Source organism: Colossoma macropomum, unplaced genomic scaffold, assembly GCF_904425465.1.
Source record: "Colossoma macropomum unplaced genomic scaffold, Colossoma_macropomum, whole genome shotgun sequence".
NCBI classification, from domain to species: Eukaryota; Metazoa; Chordata; class Actinopteri; order Characiformes; family Serrasalmidae; genus Colossoma; species Colossoma macropomum.
This window is the reverse complement of record NW_023494791.1, coordinates 40,639,309-40,658,166: the sequence shown is the minus strand read 5'-3', so window position 1 is coordinate 40,658,166 and position 18,858 is coordinate 40,639,309. Positions and strand designations below refer to the sequence as shown.

The 18,858-nt window shown below is 37.3% G+C and overlaps 1 protein-coding gene across 1 annotated transcript in view; it reads right to left on the bottom strand.

The window, feature by feature from the left end:
• LOC118811099 (MAM domain-containing glycosylphosphatidylinositol anchor protein 1) overlaps window positions 1-18,858 on the bottom strand; it is a 323,781-nt gene that overhangs the window by 26,375 nt on the left and 278,548 nt on the right. The window contains exon 16 of the mRNA XM_036575308.1: window positions 9,522-9,652. Within this exon, the coding sequence (XP_036431201.1) occupies window positions 9,522-9,652 (131 nt within the window). The remainder of the gene's footprint in view (window positions 1-9,521; window positions 9,653-18,858) is intronic.

Below are 18,858 nucleotides of genomic sequence, written 5' to 3'. Positions count from 1 at the left end.
AAGGCAAAGAGTGGACACCAAAAACTGAAAAATGTGATATTATTTTTTGTTAAATGTATGTTTTTCTGCTTTTTTTGCCCTGATACTGAAAAGTGAATTAGTTGTACTTAATGGTTGTACTAGCTGGAAACTGAATAAATACAGTGTGATCTGTGACTTTTGAACAGTCTGTAGAGCAGAACTATCTTTAAAGTGGAAAATAAAAATTTCTAATGCATGTAGTGAAAGTGTTTTGACTGTTTGAACTGGCCATCTTTTGGTTCTCAACACTCACATTTTATCTAACATGTGAAAGTGTAGATATCATGCTTTGGGTCTTCTTTCTGCTGCTTACAACAAGTGACGTGCCTTCACAAACATGCACAGTCTTCACTCCCAAGGCTCAACAAAAACAAACAGGCCACCCCACACACTTCAGTTTAAAACAACTACAATAATGGCACGTTTAAAACTTCTAAACAGAGAAATACAAAATTGCAACAACACTACAAAGTTGATATTTCTCAACAGCCCACAAAGAACCCAACACAATATCAGTTAAGAGTGCATAAGAGTCTTTGTGATTTTGCTGCAGCATTTCAAACTGACATGTAGCCAAATCATCAGGTTAATCGAACTAGGTAAGTCAATGGGATATACGCTCATTAAAACAAAAAGCAGTAAACAAAACATACCTTTCCAGGAAAAAAGCAGCATTAACACTTTTTCACAAAAACCATAACATTCAGTTTTCACCTGTTTTGGAGGGCCCTCTGTTGAACTTTGTATTTCTTCAGTAACAGTGATGGACTATGTTTGTGTGACAGTTTTACAAAATATGTACAAAAAATTAAAAGCATCTGGATTGATTTCCGTCCTGCTGTAGGACAGTAGAAGGTCTGCAGAAAGAGGCTATAGAGTACTATTACTGATATCTATGGAAATATAAATATTAGATTGGACTGTATAATTTGATCATGGATTGTATGATTTGCATCTCATTTATCTACCATAGATTCACATATTGCACATATGGAAAAGTGTGCAACTGTACATATCATAGCTTGTATTTCATAACATATTACTGTACAAAACTGTACATTGGAATGGTGCAACACTGATGTACACCAATGTGTATATTGTGTATATGTGTATATATTTAGACTCTAATGTGTGTGTATATATATATACATTTTTTCTTCCTCTATATTTTTTGTATATTTAAGTTCTACAAGGGGGCTACGGACTTAAGATTTTCACTCACCTTCACACCTGTGTAAATGTCATTTGACAATAAACATGATATGATTTGATTTGATACTCAGTATTAAACTGCTTGGACTGGGTGACAAAAAAACTGGATCAGGACTCCTTTAATAGCACTAATTCTAAAACTAATAACTATTAAGTAAGTTGTACTAACAAATAAAAAATAATTACAATATATATGAAAATGTCACATTAAAGCAGACCACCAATGGAACGAAAAAGATTTGAAACCTAAATCTTGACTGCTGTTTTGAGGTGTGTCAGCAGGGGATTCTGTCAGACCTGATAGTCTGGCTCTCGGAGCTTTAGAGAGAGCATCCTTAATCACCTTGAAATGAAATGTGCCCTCACACACCTTAGAAGCTGGCTCGTAACTCTGCTACCCATTTGGTGCTGCGTGCAAGGCAGATACAGGCGAATAAGCTAGTGAGTAAAACTGGTAGCATTCAGTTAGTGTTTAGCATTCTGAGCCAAGTCTGCTGAGACATCTGTCTGTGAAAATGTCAACATAGGAAACACAGCTGGAAACAAAAGCACTCACTAAAGTTTTAGAATTGAGTATAAAATCATTAAAAATGATCACAACACACTCATTTCACCATGTTAATAAAAATGCCTTTTCTAAATGCTTTCGTTTACAGTTCCCTAAGTTCTAAGTACTAAGCAGGTAAGTGTGAGGTACAAACTCCAAAGTAGTAATAATTATTCAGGGTAACACAATGGTATGTTTTGAGACAGTTTAAATAATCTGATTACATTAAATTACACTGAAATATGTTGTAATTACATTCAGTGTAATAAAACATTACACACTGAAATGCCAAAAAGGTTCTAGACATTCACTGTGTTCTAGGAATTAGCCAGGTAAGTATGAGGTACAGTTTCTAAAGTCCTATTTTGAGCAAAATAATGATGAATGCAAAGACAGTCCATCTAAAAACATAGTAAAAATGTTCATTTACAGTCCAGATTCAGTTTTGTTTATGTGTCATAAACAATGTGTTTATATTATGAAAGACTCTTTGTAATTTGTTTGCATTCCTTTTTTTTTAAACTTGTATAACTACTCTGTACTTTTTACCCAAAATATTTATACAGTACTGTGGAGTTTATAACACATACTTTTCCATTTAATATCTAGAACCTGTAGGGCATTTCAGTGTAATTATGACAGATGGCTTCGAAACTTACCATCATGTTACTCAAAATAATTACCTAGTACTTAAACATGTGACATTATACTGAAAATTAGTGAAAGCACCTTTGTATTTAGCACTTTGTTACTCCAAATATATATAAGTATAACCTATACACTGCAAAAAATGGTATCTTGTAAAATGATCTAAATATAGTCAATAAATATATTTCCCACTGATATAACTGTAGCTCAGTTTTAGATTATTTAACTTATTTCTAGACATTTTTACTTGTTTTAAGTGATTTTATTAAGTAAATTTATCTCACTATGTTGGCAAATAAGTTTGCATGTTTTAAGAAATGTGCTTGAAATTAGCAAAAGTATCTGCCAGTATAGTGAGATTATTTTACTTGATAAAATCACCTAAAACAAGTAAATCATGTCTAGAAATAAGCTAGATAATCTTGAAATCAGTGCACAACCATCTCAAAATGGAAAGTTAGAATATATCAAGATATATTTAAGATATATTTAAGACTATTTCACTTGACAAGATACTATTTTTGCAGTGTATCATCTTAATGGCTTAAACCTGTAAATCATTTCAGTGCAACTTGGTTAAAATGTCTTCGTATCATTATTTTACCCAAATTAAGCAATTTAGGGTTTGTATCAAACACTTATTTAATATACTTATTTAATACATAGAACCAGTAATTTAGCTAGACAGCCTTGGAACTTCATCATGTTACACAAAAATACTTATCTAGTACTTTGGAGATTGTACCTCACACTTACTTAGAACTTAGGGAACTGTAAAAGAAATGTAAAAGTATCACTGATTAGTAATTACTTTGAATAAAAAGAACCTAATGCATGTAATAATTTGTTATCACATGTCTAAAATTCCTCACTCTCTGGTCCAAACAATATTGAGGAATTCAGTAACTTGTGTAATGTAAATATAAAGGTGCAGATGAAATCAGACTAGATCACCAATGTAAAGTATACATATGTACTCACTGGACACTAAAACCTCTGCCTTGTAAGCCCACCTTAAAGGTGTACAGTTAGAGACTGTAGCCCATCTGTTATACAGTTTGTCTTCACCATCTTCTAGCCCTTCATTAGTGATCAGTTTCTGACCACAGGGCTGCTTTTGGCTGTATATGTTTGGGTGGTGGTCCACTCTCAACCTAGCAGTGACACATGACCCACTACTGTCAGTGTCACTGCTGTGCTAAGAATGGTCCACCACTCAAATCATTTCTGGTCCACAGTGGTCCTGTGGTCAGAAACTGACATAATGAATGTGGTAAAGAGGCTCTGACAAATTTAAAATGATAACAGAGGGGCTACAGTTTGTAACTGTACACCTATATAGTGGAATTCTATGGTAGGTGGAGCTCATACAGCAGCCTGTGAGTGGGAGTAGGCAGTAGACATTTCTAATAAAGTAGACGAAATATATCAAACAGTCTGTTTGGCTACATGATGGGAAACAAGTTTGTGTACAGAATCAACAAGTAAGCTATGAGGCGTGATTTGGCTTTCTGCTTTCATTCACAAACATGCCAAAATAAATACACACAGCCTGAACTGCTGCATAGTTATTTTGTGTCTACCACTAAAAAAGCAGCATACAAATAAAGCTGAAATGAATGAAAATAAATAGTATGGCTCACGCTGGGATAGACTGTTGTCCTCATAGCACCTAGAGACTAGTAGAGAAGCTGTAATTAAAATGTGCTCTTGAGTACACACACAATGACGATAAAAACTGAAGTAAATAGCTGTTCTGGAAAATGAGGTGCCTAATCTTTGAGAATAGTTGCGAACACACCATCCATTTAATCTAAGCAAAAATGTATGTGCAAAGTGCTTTAGTAAATCAGGCTCTACGAGTTCAACATACTCCCTTTGGGAATATCCTAATTGCCTCTCGTTTGCTGTTAAAACGCATCTCCATCACTGCAAGCCCTTGAGATGATGCTTTGAAATGGAGAAGAGTAAGAGTACCCCACTTTTACTGCCTTGCACAAACAACCATATCACAAAGCTAGCCTAGAAGAGCACTGGGGCTGGACAATATGACAATATAACAACGTTATGACAATAAATGACATCACAGTAAGCTTTACTGAGCACATGATGTGCGTTGTTAGTGTTTAAACAACACTGACCAACTCCATGTTTCATTAAAATGAGATTTAGCCAGGGCTCTGAAGTGGCATTACTGTCTCAGGTCTTGACTTGTTTTTTGTGATCAAGGGCGTAATTGGACCTGCTTGATTGGATGTAGTTCTGCTCAGTATGTGAAAAAACTGTACACTGCACTGAGCTGATAGAACTTCTTAAACAATGTTTTCCACACATAGCTTACACTTTGGTGGTGTGACCTGGTGGAGGGTGGAGACCCATCAAAGTATATTTCGATTGTTTAAAAAATGTTGAGCAGTTTTATTAATGTTTTTTTATGTAAATGCAGCTGGGGTTGGGGGAGAGGGAGAAAGAGTGAAGGAGGTGGTAAAATAAGCAGCCTGCAAAGAAGTTAGCTATCTACTACACCTAACTAGCAAAGCTGTTCTAGCTAAATTTGCTTTCTCTTAGTTTGGAACAACGCCTAGTTGTAGTTACAATACTGATTAAAGGTGGGCGACGTGTCAAAGATATAAGATATCACGGTACTTCAAGCTATTTTTTTTACGATACAGATTATGTCACTTTATTTTTTCAGACATCAGATCAGTCGGAACAGACAAAAACCAGCAGTGCTACATTTAAAAAAATATTATCCAAAACTGTGAATGCTATGATTTTTGTTCAATATTTTGCATACTGCATTGTACTAAATCCAGGTAAACAGGATTCATTTTGCTCCCTTTCTAATGAAACAGGCAGTTGGTCAGTGTTCTACAAGCATGACGATATCCATGATATGTTCAGGAAAGTATATATTATCATGATAACGATATTTATTGTCATATTGCCCAGCCCTACCACCGATTCGTCTAATGTTATCAAATTATTTTGTTGATTAATCGAGCGTACCATTTCGTTTTCGTTTTAAACCTTTAGACCACAACAGAAGTCTAGAGCACTCTTTCTGGATTCCTGACCTTTTCAGAGTTATTCAACATTTGTTTGGAACAAAATGTTACCACTTTAGAAAAAGAATAAACTAAAATTTAAAATTATTTTATTGATGATTATTAATTTGTTCATGAACACCATATAATCAATAATATGCAGCTGTATGGTGTATAGTGTAAAAATATCTCTATTGCATAGTGTAAAAATATTATCATGATTTCGTATTTCCGTCATACTGCCCATCTTTAGAGTGCACACATGGTTTTGCTTTCAGACCCCTTCAGCTGATGGAGTGGATGTAGCGGGATGCCGCTATTGATCCCATTCAGATTAACAAACAGCTGCTATGTTCTAGTGTACCAGGTGGATTTATCGAGCTTCGTGAAGCCACTGGACAAAAAAGAAACAAATGGCACTCTCAGACACAACTCTCCACTATCATCCTGAGTCCCATCAAGTCCACAGATCCACACAAACAGAGCTTCACATTGACTTTTTCTTCAGCCAGCACTGCAGGAAAGAGATGCTAACACGGCTGGAGTCCGTGTTCAGTTACTGTAGCGCAGTGAGAGGGAAGCAGGGATGTGGGGGGAAGAAGCAGATGGGACGGGCGGAGGGGGTGAGGGTGCTGGGGAGGTCTGGCTGGCTAACTGTTATTGTCCGGAGGAGTCTAGATCAGGCTTTTAGCATCGATTGGTGGGCAAGCTGTGGGTTGGCTGAATAAAAGGTAGGAGAAGACAGAAGCAGGAAGGGGGTTTCTACTTCTCTTATCTTTAGATCCTACAGAAAAAAAAAAACATGCAGCGTTTCTCAGTAGATAGACAAAAGAGACAAAAGAAGAATCCTGACCTTCCACAGCTTCTTTGAAAAATATCAGCCAGAAATACCACAGAGGAGGTCTGAAAAAATACTATAAATATATAGACCCTAAAGAGGTTGAGAGTCATTACCGTTATTACTGTTATTATTACTACTATTACCATTTTGCTACACTATTTAAATATAATTGTACAAAATTAATTGCATAGCAATTACATACATCCTGATTTAAAGGCTGCTTTTCTTCCAATAGAAAAGACTGTAAACACACCACCTTTCCATGAAGTTCAAATCATAATTACAGTCTTTTACAACAGTTTGAACACCCTGGTCAAATTAAAACTTGTGAAAATAAAAAAAATGAAAATAAATTAACACATCCTCTACATAGAGCTTAAACATGGCATTTTTCTGCTAATGTATTTATTTGCTGAGTTTAACACATTGAAAAAAATATGTATCATGAAATGTGTCATAAGTTCAGTCTTAGAAATTGGTTACATTTTCTGCTTCTTGCAATCCAAGCAATCCCAAACACATTCTGCGATGTTGAGGTCTGGGCTCTGGTGGTTTTGGAATAAAAAACATTAAACTGGGCAGTTGCTGATTATGTATGAAGCAAAAATCTGCCGATTCCGACCGTGCATCTCTACAATGAAGAGGTTTCAAAGGCATCACAATTGGCTGTCCCTCAGGTAAATGCATACTGTCGGGATATTCATGAGCAGGACCTTGAGTAAGATGTGATGACTTTACAAAGAATTTAAGTGACTCTTTGGAAAAAAGTTTGCACAGTGCAGGAAGAAGACAAACCACTCTACCCTTCACTTCTGTATGTACCACCACAGAGCACCGCCATCCAAAACAAACGGTGCAGTGAATACTTAACCAGCTCTGAAAGGAGCCGGGGCTTTCTTAACGAACGCTCTAAAATGGGAAAGAGCAAGAGAGAGGAGAGCTGAAGAGAGAGAGAGAGAGAGAGAGAGAGAGAGAGAGAGAGAGAGAGACAGAGAGAGAGGCAAGGTGAAGAGAGAGAGAGAGAGAGAGAGAGAGAGAGAGTTTGGCTAGCTCACAGCTGTCTCTTCAACTTTGTCATTTCTCTTCATTAAAAGGACGGACTACTTCAGGTCCTACATCAGCGTTCTTTGGAGCACTGAAGAACCATTTTTGGTTCCCTGAAGAACCTTTGGTAACACTTCCTATGAATCCTGTATTCGCAATGCTTTATAAATGCATTAATAAGGCATTATATGGCATGCATAATACCTTAGAATTCCTGGCATAAGCCTGAATAATTGCTTATCATTAGTTACAATTATATGTATAACACTTCATAAAGCAAGACTTTATGACTTTATAATGTAATAATTCATATCCCATTATTATATCTGCTCAAAAGAGCATGGTAAAAATGAATGTTGTAATGCACTGTAACTAGGTTCTGGTTATCAACCTAGCTAAAATGAATCTCTGTGATATGCACATATATGCACAACAACATTAACTCGTAACTGAACAGAAAATGTAATACATTATGGAACCTGACTTATGAAGTTATATACTCTTGCTTTATAAAGTGTTACGCATGTAATTCTGCCTATTTGAAAGCAAATAAACAAGCTTATGCTATGTATTATAAGGCTTATGTATGCAATATAATACTTTATAAATGCATTTATGATGCATTATGCATACATGCAGTATTCATAGGCAGTGTTACCTTTCAATGGACAGTTCTTCAAAAAGACATTTTTATAAATGAGATATGAGAGTGTAAAGAAACTTTTCAGAGTTTAAAGAACCTCTACATGGCGAGCGTGAAGGTTCTATACTAATTTATAAAGGGTTTCATCTAGAACCATTTAAACATCTTTATTTTTATGGGTGCTTTCCGTTACCTAGTGTTCTCCCCACCAACAAGTCAACTAATCCACTGTATTATGATTGACTAACATTCCACTTAATCCATTTAATCATTATATGTATGTATCTAATCATATATCATATATGTATATTCTGTTGTTGTTTCTTTTAAATGAGTACATGAAGTTGAAACTGAAGACATGAGTCACACTTCAATCGCCCTTTTTTGTAACCCTTTTCAAACAATACAATAATAACCTCTTACAGATCTAAACTGCTTCCTAAAAGAGAGCAAAATCCCAGTGCATTCAGCAATAAAGCAAGTCTCATGCATCTTTTATACAGTGTTAAAACAAGGTAGCAAACAGAAAGCTCCAATTCCATGATGATATACTTTATTAACAATTAACTAATAAGGATATGCACACGCTATAACTCCTCTGGCAGCAGATTTAAATTAGTTTGTGGAAATAACGCTAAATTTTCCAAATGGATTGCTGAAGAGATGCTCGGTTTGATAGGGTTAACGTACATTAATGGAATTTCATTAATTAAAAAGTCATTTTGATTATTTAATTATTGCTTTTCAGTCCATTTGTCATGAAAATTCTAAATTCATTCAATTGTTTAATGGATTGTAAAGAAGAGTGTGGTGGATGCAACATGAAAAAGCAAAAAAAAAAACTGAAATCTGATGACAGTGATGAAGGTGAAATGTAAACATTGCAAACGTTCAAAAAGTACAACTTTGAACACGTTGTACAATTTTTAAAAATAAATGTGCGGTAATGTTAAATTAAAGTCTCTTATTTTCCCTGTTAATTAACCAAGAGTTTGGGTTACTGTATATATACAGTGGTGATTTTGGTAGTGTTTTGTTTACTTTGTGTTCCTATTGTTAATTGTAATGAAAGTTTCTGAATAAAGTATGTAGCCTAAGTTCATTACTTCATTTGTTATTTGGGGGGAAGGTTCTACAGTCCAGTCTTGTCTGGTGCTCTGTTATCTATTTATTAGCCTTTCTGTCAGGGGAGAAAATTGCCCTGATCGACTGAGACAGCCTTACTCTTTTCCTTATTTTTTTTTTCTTCTGAAGTTTTTTTCCCCTCCTGTTTTTCTGACTTTTACACTTTTCACATCTGTCTCCTTTTCTCCAGCCAGCAGTAAAACGCCTCTCCATCTTAACAACTGCCCAACCGTGCAGGGCGACTCAGCAGAAACGCGAGACCAAGGGAGAGCTATAGAGCACGACTCAGCGCTTCCACAATTATTACCGCACTGACCTCTCCGTACCTGGGAGGGCAGGCTTGCACGTCCACTCTGTCACACGTGGGAAAAAAAAAACACCACGTGCATATACCTGGAAGGGTCCGCTGGGGTACACCATGACGTTGGCCTTCCGCCAGTCAGGGCCCTGGTGCCCAGAGCGGCTCCACACTACAGAATCCACAGTGGCTATGCTTTTGACCCTCAGGAGCACGTTCAGAGTACCTGCAGAACAGAGAACATCAGACAATAAGCAGGGTTTCCTTTGTGCCGGAACAAAAAGGAACCAGATCCGGTACCTCCAACATTGGATCTAACATTGATATCTCCCCACTTCACTCAGATATGAAACATATAAAAATATCTGTTAATACAGTTGTGTGAAAAATGGTTTGCCCCCTCTTGATCTTCACTAGTTTTGTCACACTAATTGGTTTCAAACAAAACATACCATAAGTTCCTGGATGAGTTCGCTGTGTTCTTGGAGGAATTTTGGTAGACTGCCACTCCTGGGAAGACACCCCACCATGCCAAGCTTTCTCCATTTGGAGACAATGGGTCTCACTGTGGTTTGCAGGAGTCCCAGAGCCTTAGAAATGGCATTGTAACCCTTTCCAGCCTGATCCATCTCAATAAGTTTCTTTCTTATCTCTTCCAGAATGTCTTTTGATTGTGGCAAAGTGTGCTGCTTTTAGCCTACTTCACACTGCCGAAAAGCTTCTGTTTAAGTGATGTTTAGATTCTAGGGCTAGAGGTAATCAAGTCACAGTGTGTCTAGTTTAACTGATCCCATTCATCAAATAAATCTGGTTAATTGGTTAATTGAGGGGGCAAGTACTTCTTCACATGGGGCCAGTTGGTGTTGAATAACATTTCGTTTAACAAATGAAATTATCATTTATAAACTGTATGTTGTGTTTCCTCAAGTTGTCTTCGTCTTCTGTTAAATGTTGTTTGAAGATCTGAAGTGTGACTAATATGCAGAAATAGAAGAAATCATGAGGGGGCAAATCATTTTTCACGGCACTGTATGCTTCAAGAAAAACAACGTAAAATCTTAATATTTCTAAAAGAAGTTGCTACGTATGACATTTTCAACTGATCACATGAACATGTAACTTCATGCCATAGAACACGTAGAGTTTTATGTTGATTTTTTCCAATATGTTTAAGTCAGCAAATAAATGGAAATCCTGAAATAAAATTTGCATAAAAATGTCATATTTAAGTTTGTTCCCTGTAAAGAACGTGCTCACAAAATATGCTATACATTTGACCCAGGGTACTCAAACTTTTGCATATGACCGAAAGGGATGTGATATTTTTATGTGAGAACACCAGCTCTAAATAAATGCAGAACTGATCCCGTTTGGAAAAACAGTGAAAATGAAACATATGCAGTCATAATTGTGCAACTATAACAAAAACAGGCTTTACATGGTGGTGCTGTTTCAGCAGGCATGATATAATGTTACTTCATCGTAGAAATTGGCACTGTTATTCACCATTCAAGATCTGTCTGAGTGTTCCTTTACTTCATTGATTGTTTTAGTATGGCATGTGTAGTTTGGAACAAAGCAAATGAAATATGTATTTTTAGAACTGGGTAGAACTGCAGAGAAGGTTAGACACAAGTATTTGCTACTACCCCCTCATGTTTACTAAAACAGCATCATTTAAATGCAGCTTTATATGGAAATAATTTTAAAAGAAACTACACACTTGTAGTGTAATTCTGAGGGTTAAATGGCAGCATGTTAAATCACTAAATCTATTGCAGTATATCATCCTGCAGTAAATACATGTGAATCCTTTCATGTTTCAGCACAAATAACAAAAAGGGTTAAAGCGCCCATCTCTGTTCCATATCAGTGCAAAGATGGCAAATCCAATTAGTTTCCACTCCATCCTATTACGGCTTAAAATGTCTTTGTGTCCAGATGTTCTGTTGTGAGTTATGAGAGTTATAAGAGGCACCTGGAGAGTGCAACTCCATAATATTCTGTTATATTGCATTACATTACATTATATTCTTTGATGGACAGAGAGACAGAAGGAGAGTAACAGATAGACCAACAGAATGAGAGACATAAACATAGAGAGAAAGAGAGCAAAAAACAGACAGAGAGGGAGAGAGAAGAGAAAGAAAAAAAGAAAGAGTAAAGGTAAAAAGGAGAGAGGTATGAAGCAGGGAGGTATGACAGACACAGGGAGAGAGAGAGAGAGAGAGAGAGACAGAGAAAGAGTGAGAGAGAGAGAGATTCACAGTCTCAGGGTGCTGAAGCTTCTCGCAGAGTGAAATGAGCAGCATGGCAGAGATTCAGACCAGTGTGGCGTTCACAAAGCAGACAGATGGCACAATGACAAAACAATATATTTACAAACACTGCACAAGAGGCTGTGGCAAACCAACAATCGCTCACTGGAGCTAGCAGAAGAAACACGCTCGTGCCTACAAACATTACTCAGAGATTACACTGACACAAGTAATAAAGCCTGAAAGAAAGAAGGACTGCTCGTGAACGGTTTATATGTGTGCATTAAGGCAGACTGGCGTCCCGGGCTGGTTTCCTAGAGTGAGACAGCATTAGCTGAAGGGACGTCTCATATTAAAAACATTGCATTAAGTCTGTGCACCGCTCTAGCTAAAGGTACGGGGGTACACACATGACCCCAATCACTCAGGGGAGATGCAGAGAAAGTGAGAGCAGGAGAGGGAGAGAGGGAGGGAGGTAGATAGGGGCAAAAGGAGAGAGAGGAGAGAGAGAGAAAGAGAGAGAGAGAGGAAAGAGGCCGAGAGAGTTAGTTAAGTAAGATATATGTGAAAAAACACAATAGATGGGCTAATTTTATCACTAAATATAAGGTGTTTAATTATACTGTCAACCTCTAGAAGATTCAGCACTGGACGTGCACACTACATTTATCACTTCAGTAAAAATACAGTTATTTCTGTTTCTGTTTTTTCTGATATTTTTTGCTGCTTAAAGTGTTGTCCTTCAATGTAGAAGCTTAACTCTAGAGGTCTAGAGCAGGGGTGTCAAACTCAACCACTAAAAGGGCCATTTTTAAAAATTTTGCCATGACCCCAACTGGCCATTGTTTGTTCAAAATATGCCAAAACTACAAAAGCAAAAAAAAACATTGAATACTTGAACGATTCAAAAATAATTTTAAATAAAAAACTAATTGTTTTATACAAAAACAAAAAAAATTAGCTGCAGGTAACTAATAAACCTCTTTAAATGTCCCCAATTTACAGTAGGAATTTGAGTACTGAAACTGCTATCTGGGCATTCACTGTATTCATTATAATGTAAAACACAGTGAGAGGTCTGATAACGCTTCACTGAAGAGCAGCATTCGTAAAGCTACATGACACCTCCTTAAGCTTTTCATTACAACTGAACATAAACATGAATAAACATTTATGAAGGCTTATTCCAACAAGAATCAGTTACTTACATGGCATTACAGTTTTAAATTAACTGAACTTCAGTGTACTTCTACTCACCAAGTCCAACCATCAGCAGTCATGGGAGACCTATTTGAGTCACATGGACATGCCGGGTGTGTAAACAGCTGTACGTCTTGATGCACAGTTCAGATCAGATCTCTTGCGATGGCTGTTAATACTAGGCATGTACACGGCTTAAGTACTTTGCTAGTGTCTTAACATAAGCACGTTGCCAATGGATGTAATTGAGAAGGCAGAGACAGTGTGGCCTCTGTTGCATCACTCACTAAAAAGTTTCAAACTGCCTCTGGGCACAACATCAGCACAAGAACTGTGTGTCGGAAGTTTCATGAAATGGGTTTCCATGACTGAGCAGCTGCAAGTCTAAGATCACTATGCACATTGCCAAGCGTTGGCTGGAGTGATGTAAAGCACACCATCACTGTACTAAAGAACAGTGGAAACTTATTCTCTGGAGTGATGAATCAGGCATTCATCTGGCAGTCTGATGGCAGTTTGATGAACAAATCCAGGTCTGGCAGATGCCAGTAGAACACTATCTACCAGAAAGTGCAGTAAAGTTTGGTGGAGGAGGAAAAACGGTCTGGGGCTGTTTTTCAGGGTTTGGGCTTAGTTCCAATAAAGGGTAATGCTAGTGCTACACTATATAAAGACATTTTAGGCAATCATATGCTTTCAATTGGGTGGTAATAGTTTCCTGTTCAGCATAACTGAATCCCTGTGCACAAAGCGAAGTCCATGAAGACATGGTTTGACGAGTTTGGTGTGGAGGAACTCCAGTAGGTTTACACAGACTTCTGACTTCAACCACACTACAACTTTTGGATGAACTGGAACATCAACTGTGAACCAGGCCTTCTCGTCCAACATCAGTGGCTGACCATACAAATGCTCTTTTGACTTTGACAAATTTCCAGAGTCACACTCGAAAATTATGTAGAAAGCCCACTCAGAACGTATGCTCTTATAGGTATAAAGGTCAAGTGTCCACATCCTTTTGGTCATATAGTGTATGTGACATAAGATTTGTCCGTACTGAAAGTTTAGAATCCGTAATTTTGACCAAAGTTTTTTGTTTTAACGAGCTACTACAAAGAAATAATTAATACTGACTTACACAGTGCTATTGTTATCGCTAGCGATAACCGCCACTTCTAATAGTTAATGGATAAAGTGCAGCTCGAACACATACTGTGCAAGGAGAAGAGCCTCTAAACAAGAGTACAAAGCATAATCCATCTTTCTCTGCCATATGTTCCCTGCTGTAGAAAGCAAAGCAACTCCAGCCTGCAACAAGATGATCCTGTGATAAAGCTTGCACAGGCTCATCCAAACACTCGTTCATCACCCTAATGAGCGAGAGACAAAGAGAGGAGAGGGGGCCAGTCACAGTCAGAAGCAGTGGGATTCAATCAGGGAAGGTACAATGTTTTTAAACCACAATGCTGACTGCCTTTTTGTTCTTCTTTTTTATGGCAGAATATTGAGTTGAGGCCATGCAAATCCACTATGACACATTAGTTAGTCTGACAATTTTTCTCCAGATTCTCTTTTAGATTCCACAAAGTTTGCTTCATGCAGCTTTGCACACTCTTGGTGTTCTCTCAAGCAGCTTCATGAGGGAAGCTTCACCAACAGCTTCACATGGGAAGCTTCACCAACAGGCTTGAAGAAGATCCTCAACAAGCCTTTGTTGGCTGCTGAAAACTACTTGTTGGGGAACATTTTAAAAAAATACAGTACTGTGTAAAAGTTAAAGCCTTCATTTATTTAATTACAAGTACAAGTATAAATAAAGTATAAAATAAAATACAAAACATATTTATGAGAAAATGATGCAGAAGCCCCAACATCTAAACAATATCAGTTTTTTTAGTATTTAGTGTGTCAACCATTTGGCCTTATTACAGCTTCCATTCTTTTTGGGACACTGTAGGGATCTGCAGGGATATTTTTCCACACCTTCAAAGTTCAGTCTTAGAAGTTGGCTGCATTTTCTGCTTCTCACAATCCAAGTAATCCCAAACACATTCAGTGATGTTGAGGTCTGGACTCTTTGTTTGATTTGCAGATGTTCTTTTTTTGTCTATTTCCTTTTCTCAGCAGCAGCTTCTTAGCAGCTACACATACTTTCAGACTCACAGTGTTGAGTGTGTCTTCTCACAGTGGAAGGATGAACAGAAACCCCTGTGAATTTTCTGATCTGAATCAAGAGTAAAGCTTGATTTTCTCCTCTCTCTCAAAGATGAAAATACTGTTTTTCTGATGGTGACAGTGTCGGTGGTCTACCAGGTCTTGTACAGATGTTAGGGGTGATAGAATCCAAACCCCAACGAACCAGGGAACTAGGTCTGTTGTCTGGACAAAGTGAAGTTTATTCATTGTGCGCACAGGTTCCAGACAGCCAGCCAGCCCATAAGACAATGGACTGTCACAGATTTATAGCTGGACTGATGCCAAGATTAGACTCAGCTTATACATGACAAGTGACAGGTGTGACAGACATGACCATATAACGAGAAAGACAACAATAGGCAGCCTAAAATACAACTTCTGCACATACACACACAACACCGTACATTTCACAACAATAAATTCCTTCAGGGGTCTCATTTTCTCTGTATTTTTACATTTTTGAACTCTACTTTTGGAAACTTCCTGTTTTGTCTTGTTCTCCTTCGATCTTCCCCTGTCTTATGCAAGAGGTTTATTTTATATCTAACGTTTTGAGAGTTATCGGCTGACATTGGAAACTTGGACTTAATGGCTGTTTGCTGGATATGAAATAAATGAAAGATGGTCTCTGACTTTTGCACAGTACTGTTCATATGCCAAGACTCTTATGGCTGCTGAAGACTACTTGTTGAGGAGTATTTAAAAAAAAAAGTAATTTTTTAGTTGTAAAATGTTTGTTTTGGAAATTCATATATATAAATTAATTTCATTGTTTATATTTGTCTTTGGAACAAATTTTAGGTTTCAGTTTATTTCAAGTTTAAGGATAACCCTTTTGCCATATATAATAATATCCTATTACATGCCATATGTAATATCTTTGGACCCAAGTGCAGAGCAACTCGAGAACTAGAAAACAAAATGAAAACAAGGACACCACGAGTGGGAATGGAACCTACGAACTCAGAAAGCAAAGTTTGAAAGCATAACCACTGTGCTACTGCGAAAGTGGTGATGAGCACTGTGTTGAGGGTATTTTAAACAAGGAAATACAGAAAAAGGTGGGAAATAAAAAAAAAAACGGGAGGCCAGACAAGAGAAACACCAAAATAGCCAAGGCCAGACAAAACAAACACCAAAAAGAGGATAGAAATAAAGGCCAACAAAAAAACATGCTCTGAGAAACATTTATTTCTTTTTATTTCTTCCTTTCAGATTTTTTTTTTTTTACAAGAAAAGGGAACACTACTCGAGAAAAGGACAGACTTTAGAAGTACGAGAAAGAAAGAAGACCTTGAGGAAAACTTGTGATCCTCTACCTGAAATTACCGGCTGGTCGGCCTGCCAGAAACTCTGTAACAAAGGCTCAGCAATGTGAATCTCTGACTCAAGTGTTGGGTGTTCTGCTTCATTCTCCCCTCAATGGTCAGAGGTGGCCCTGCCATTAAAACACCTTTAAGACACCTTGATCAGCTCTGTGTCTTGCATAAACCTTTGCTCATACACCTTGGGTCCTGTGTGTTTTATTATCTGCTGTAACAAAAATGCATCTGCATTTGTTATAACACTGTTAGATCAGAAAACCCATAGAGGTGAACTGTGCTGCCGTTAGCGGGGATGTTGAGGAGGGTGTGAATGGCATACGGCGCTGTGTTTGTTCTGATGACAGACCGGCACTGTCCTCTGCTCAAACAGAGCAGCTTCTGATAGAGAGGCGAGAGCTCTGTTTGCTCAGCCCCTGCCGTGCGTTCGCATCCTCTCTCTCCGAACTCACTTCAGTTCACAACAGATTTACTGGTACCGACCACATTCAGCTACATCTACAGCATTTTAAAGTGTTAACTATATAATCCAGTCATGTCAAACTGGGGACCTTCCAGGCTAAAGTGCTGCGGAGATTAACGTTTACCCTCATCTAACGCTCTGAATTCAGTTCATGAAGGCCTTGCTAATGAGCTGATGAGCTGAATCGGGTGTGTTTAATGAGGCAGTCTGCTAAAGTCTGCAGAGTTTTGGCCCATGAGGACTGGAGCTTGACACGTGATTCTAGGTTTGATGCTTGATGTTGTTCTTATTGTTAATAATGTTAAACTATATATTGTATATATTATACAACACTGTGAAAAAGTCTGAGACATGAGTCAGGATTTAGCACCTGGAAAAAAACAGAAAACATATATTTAACACAAAATCACACAGAAACCTCAACAACTAAATACAATGTCCATCCTTCGCCATCTATTCTTTTCAGGGCACTTACTTTATTTCTTAAGTAAGTTCTTTTTTAGTTCTTTTTTTATTTTTTATATTTTTTCCACACCTCTGAAGTTTAGTCTTAGAAGTTGGTTGCATGTTCTGCTTCTCATGATCCAACTAAGTCCATGAAATCTTACCCACAGTACTATGCTGCTACAGTTTTTATTTAGATGACCATTTAGGTTGTTATGTGTCAGTGCCTGTGTACGTGTGTGTTTGTTTTCTCTCCTCTATCGGTCTCTCTTCTCCTGTTCTTTGAGCTGTTTAGCTCTCACCTTAGAATAGTTTGTTTTGTTCATTTCTTGTCTTTGGTACTGTCTGTAGTCCCCCCCTCTTAGACAGACTGCCCTGTCTGCCAGTACAACTTTACAGCAATAAACTGGTGTTTTTCTTTGTTTATAGCTTAACTTGTTTGTGTTTGACTTGTTTGTCTGTATAATAAACTTTAGCAGTTTTATTTGCATTGTCTCTGCACCTCTTTATTATGCTCCTCCATCCTCTTGTTACTGTCCCTCCCTCCTCCTAGACCTGAGCCTATAGCTGGGATGTAACATAGGTCAACAGGGAATCCTTTGTCCACCTTTATCTGAATACAGCATTCTGGACATGGCAGTGTAAATATTATACCATAAAAAAGAAATAAGAAAACAGAGAACAGTAAAAATTAGCAAAAAATGGCTACACTTTTGACTGATACTGTATAGTGCAGAAACGAATGATTTAGCAAACTAAAAATGGTGCTTTGAATTGACACGATTAAATGTTAACTTTTTAAATGTTGTCTTTCAGTTTACTTCTTTTGATATTATTTTTTTCTTTACACCCATTCCTTCTAAAGCCCCAAATAAATAAATAAATACATTATATACAGTAAAACAAATGTATTTAAGGGGGATTTCCATCCATTGTAAATGTAAAGTCATTCAGACAGGTTTGATGTAAAATGTTCCTTTCCAAAGAAACAATGGCAGTAATGAGCAAAGTGGTTATGATTACACTGTCTGATGTCTGAATGCGTGGGATATTATTCTACTACTTTTTGCTATATTGTTTTGGTCTAAAGCATATTTTTTGATATACATTCATGGCGGAGGGTGTTCTAAGGCAATTTTTTGGATTTACTACTATTTTACCATAATTACCTTTACATGACTACATCTAATAGTAAATAGTAAAAAACTAATAATATTAAATAAAATGGCAATTTTTGTGACATCGTTTCTATCACCACCACTGCAAAGAAATCTCTACAAGCACCATTTCACATCAAAACACACTGAAATTTCCTTTTTTTTCCTGTCCATTTCTTTTGCCAGCAGCATATCCCAGAACTCTATTTCAGGATGTTCTTCTATTGCAAGTATTAATCTTAGATACATTTGTATTTATGACAATAAAGGAGAAAGTGCATCTCTCTCTCAAAGTGGTCACAAAACCATTGTTTTCTATATGGCCACAATTTCCCTCTCTCTCTCTTATCTCACACTGTGCATGTGCCTTTAGGAAGTGGTCGCTCGTTCTG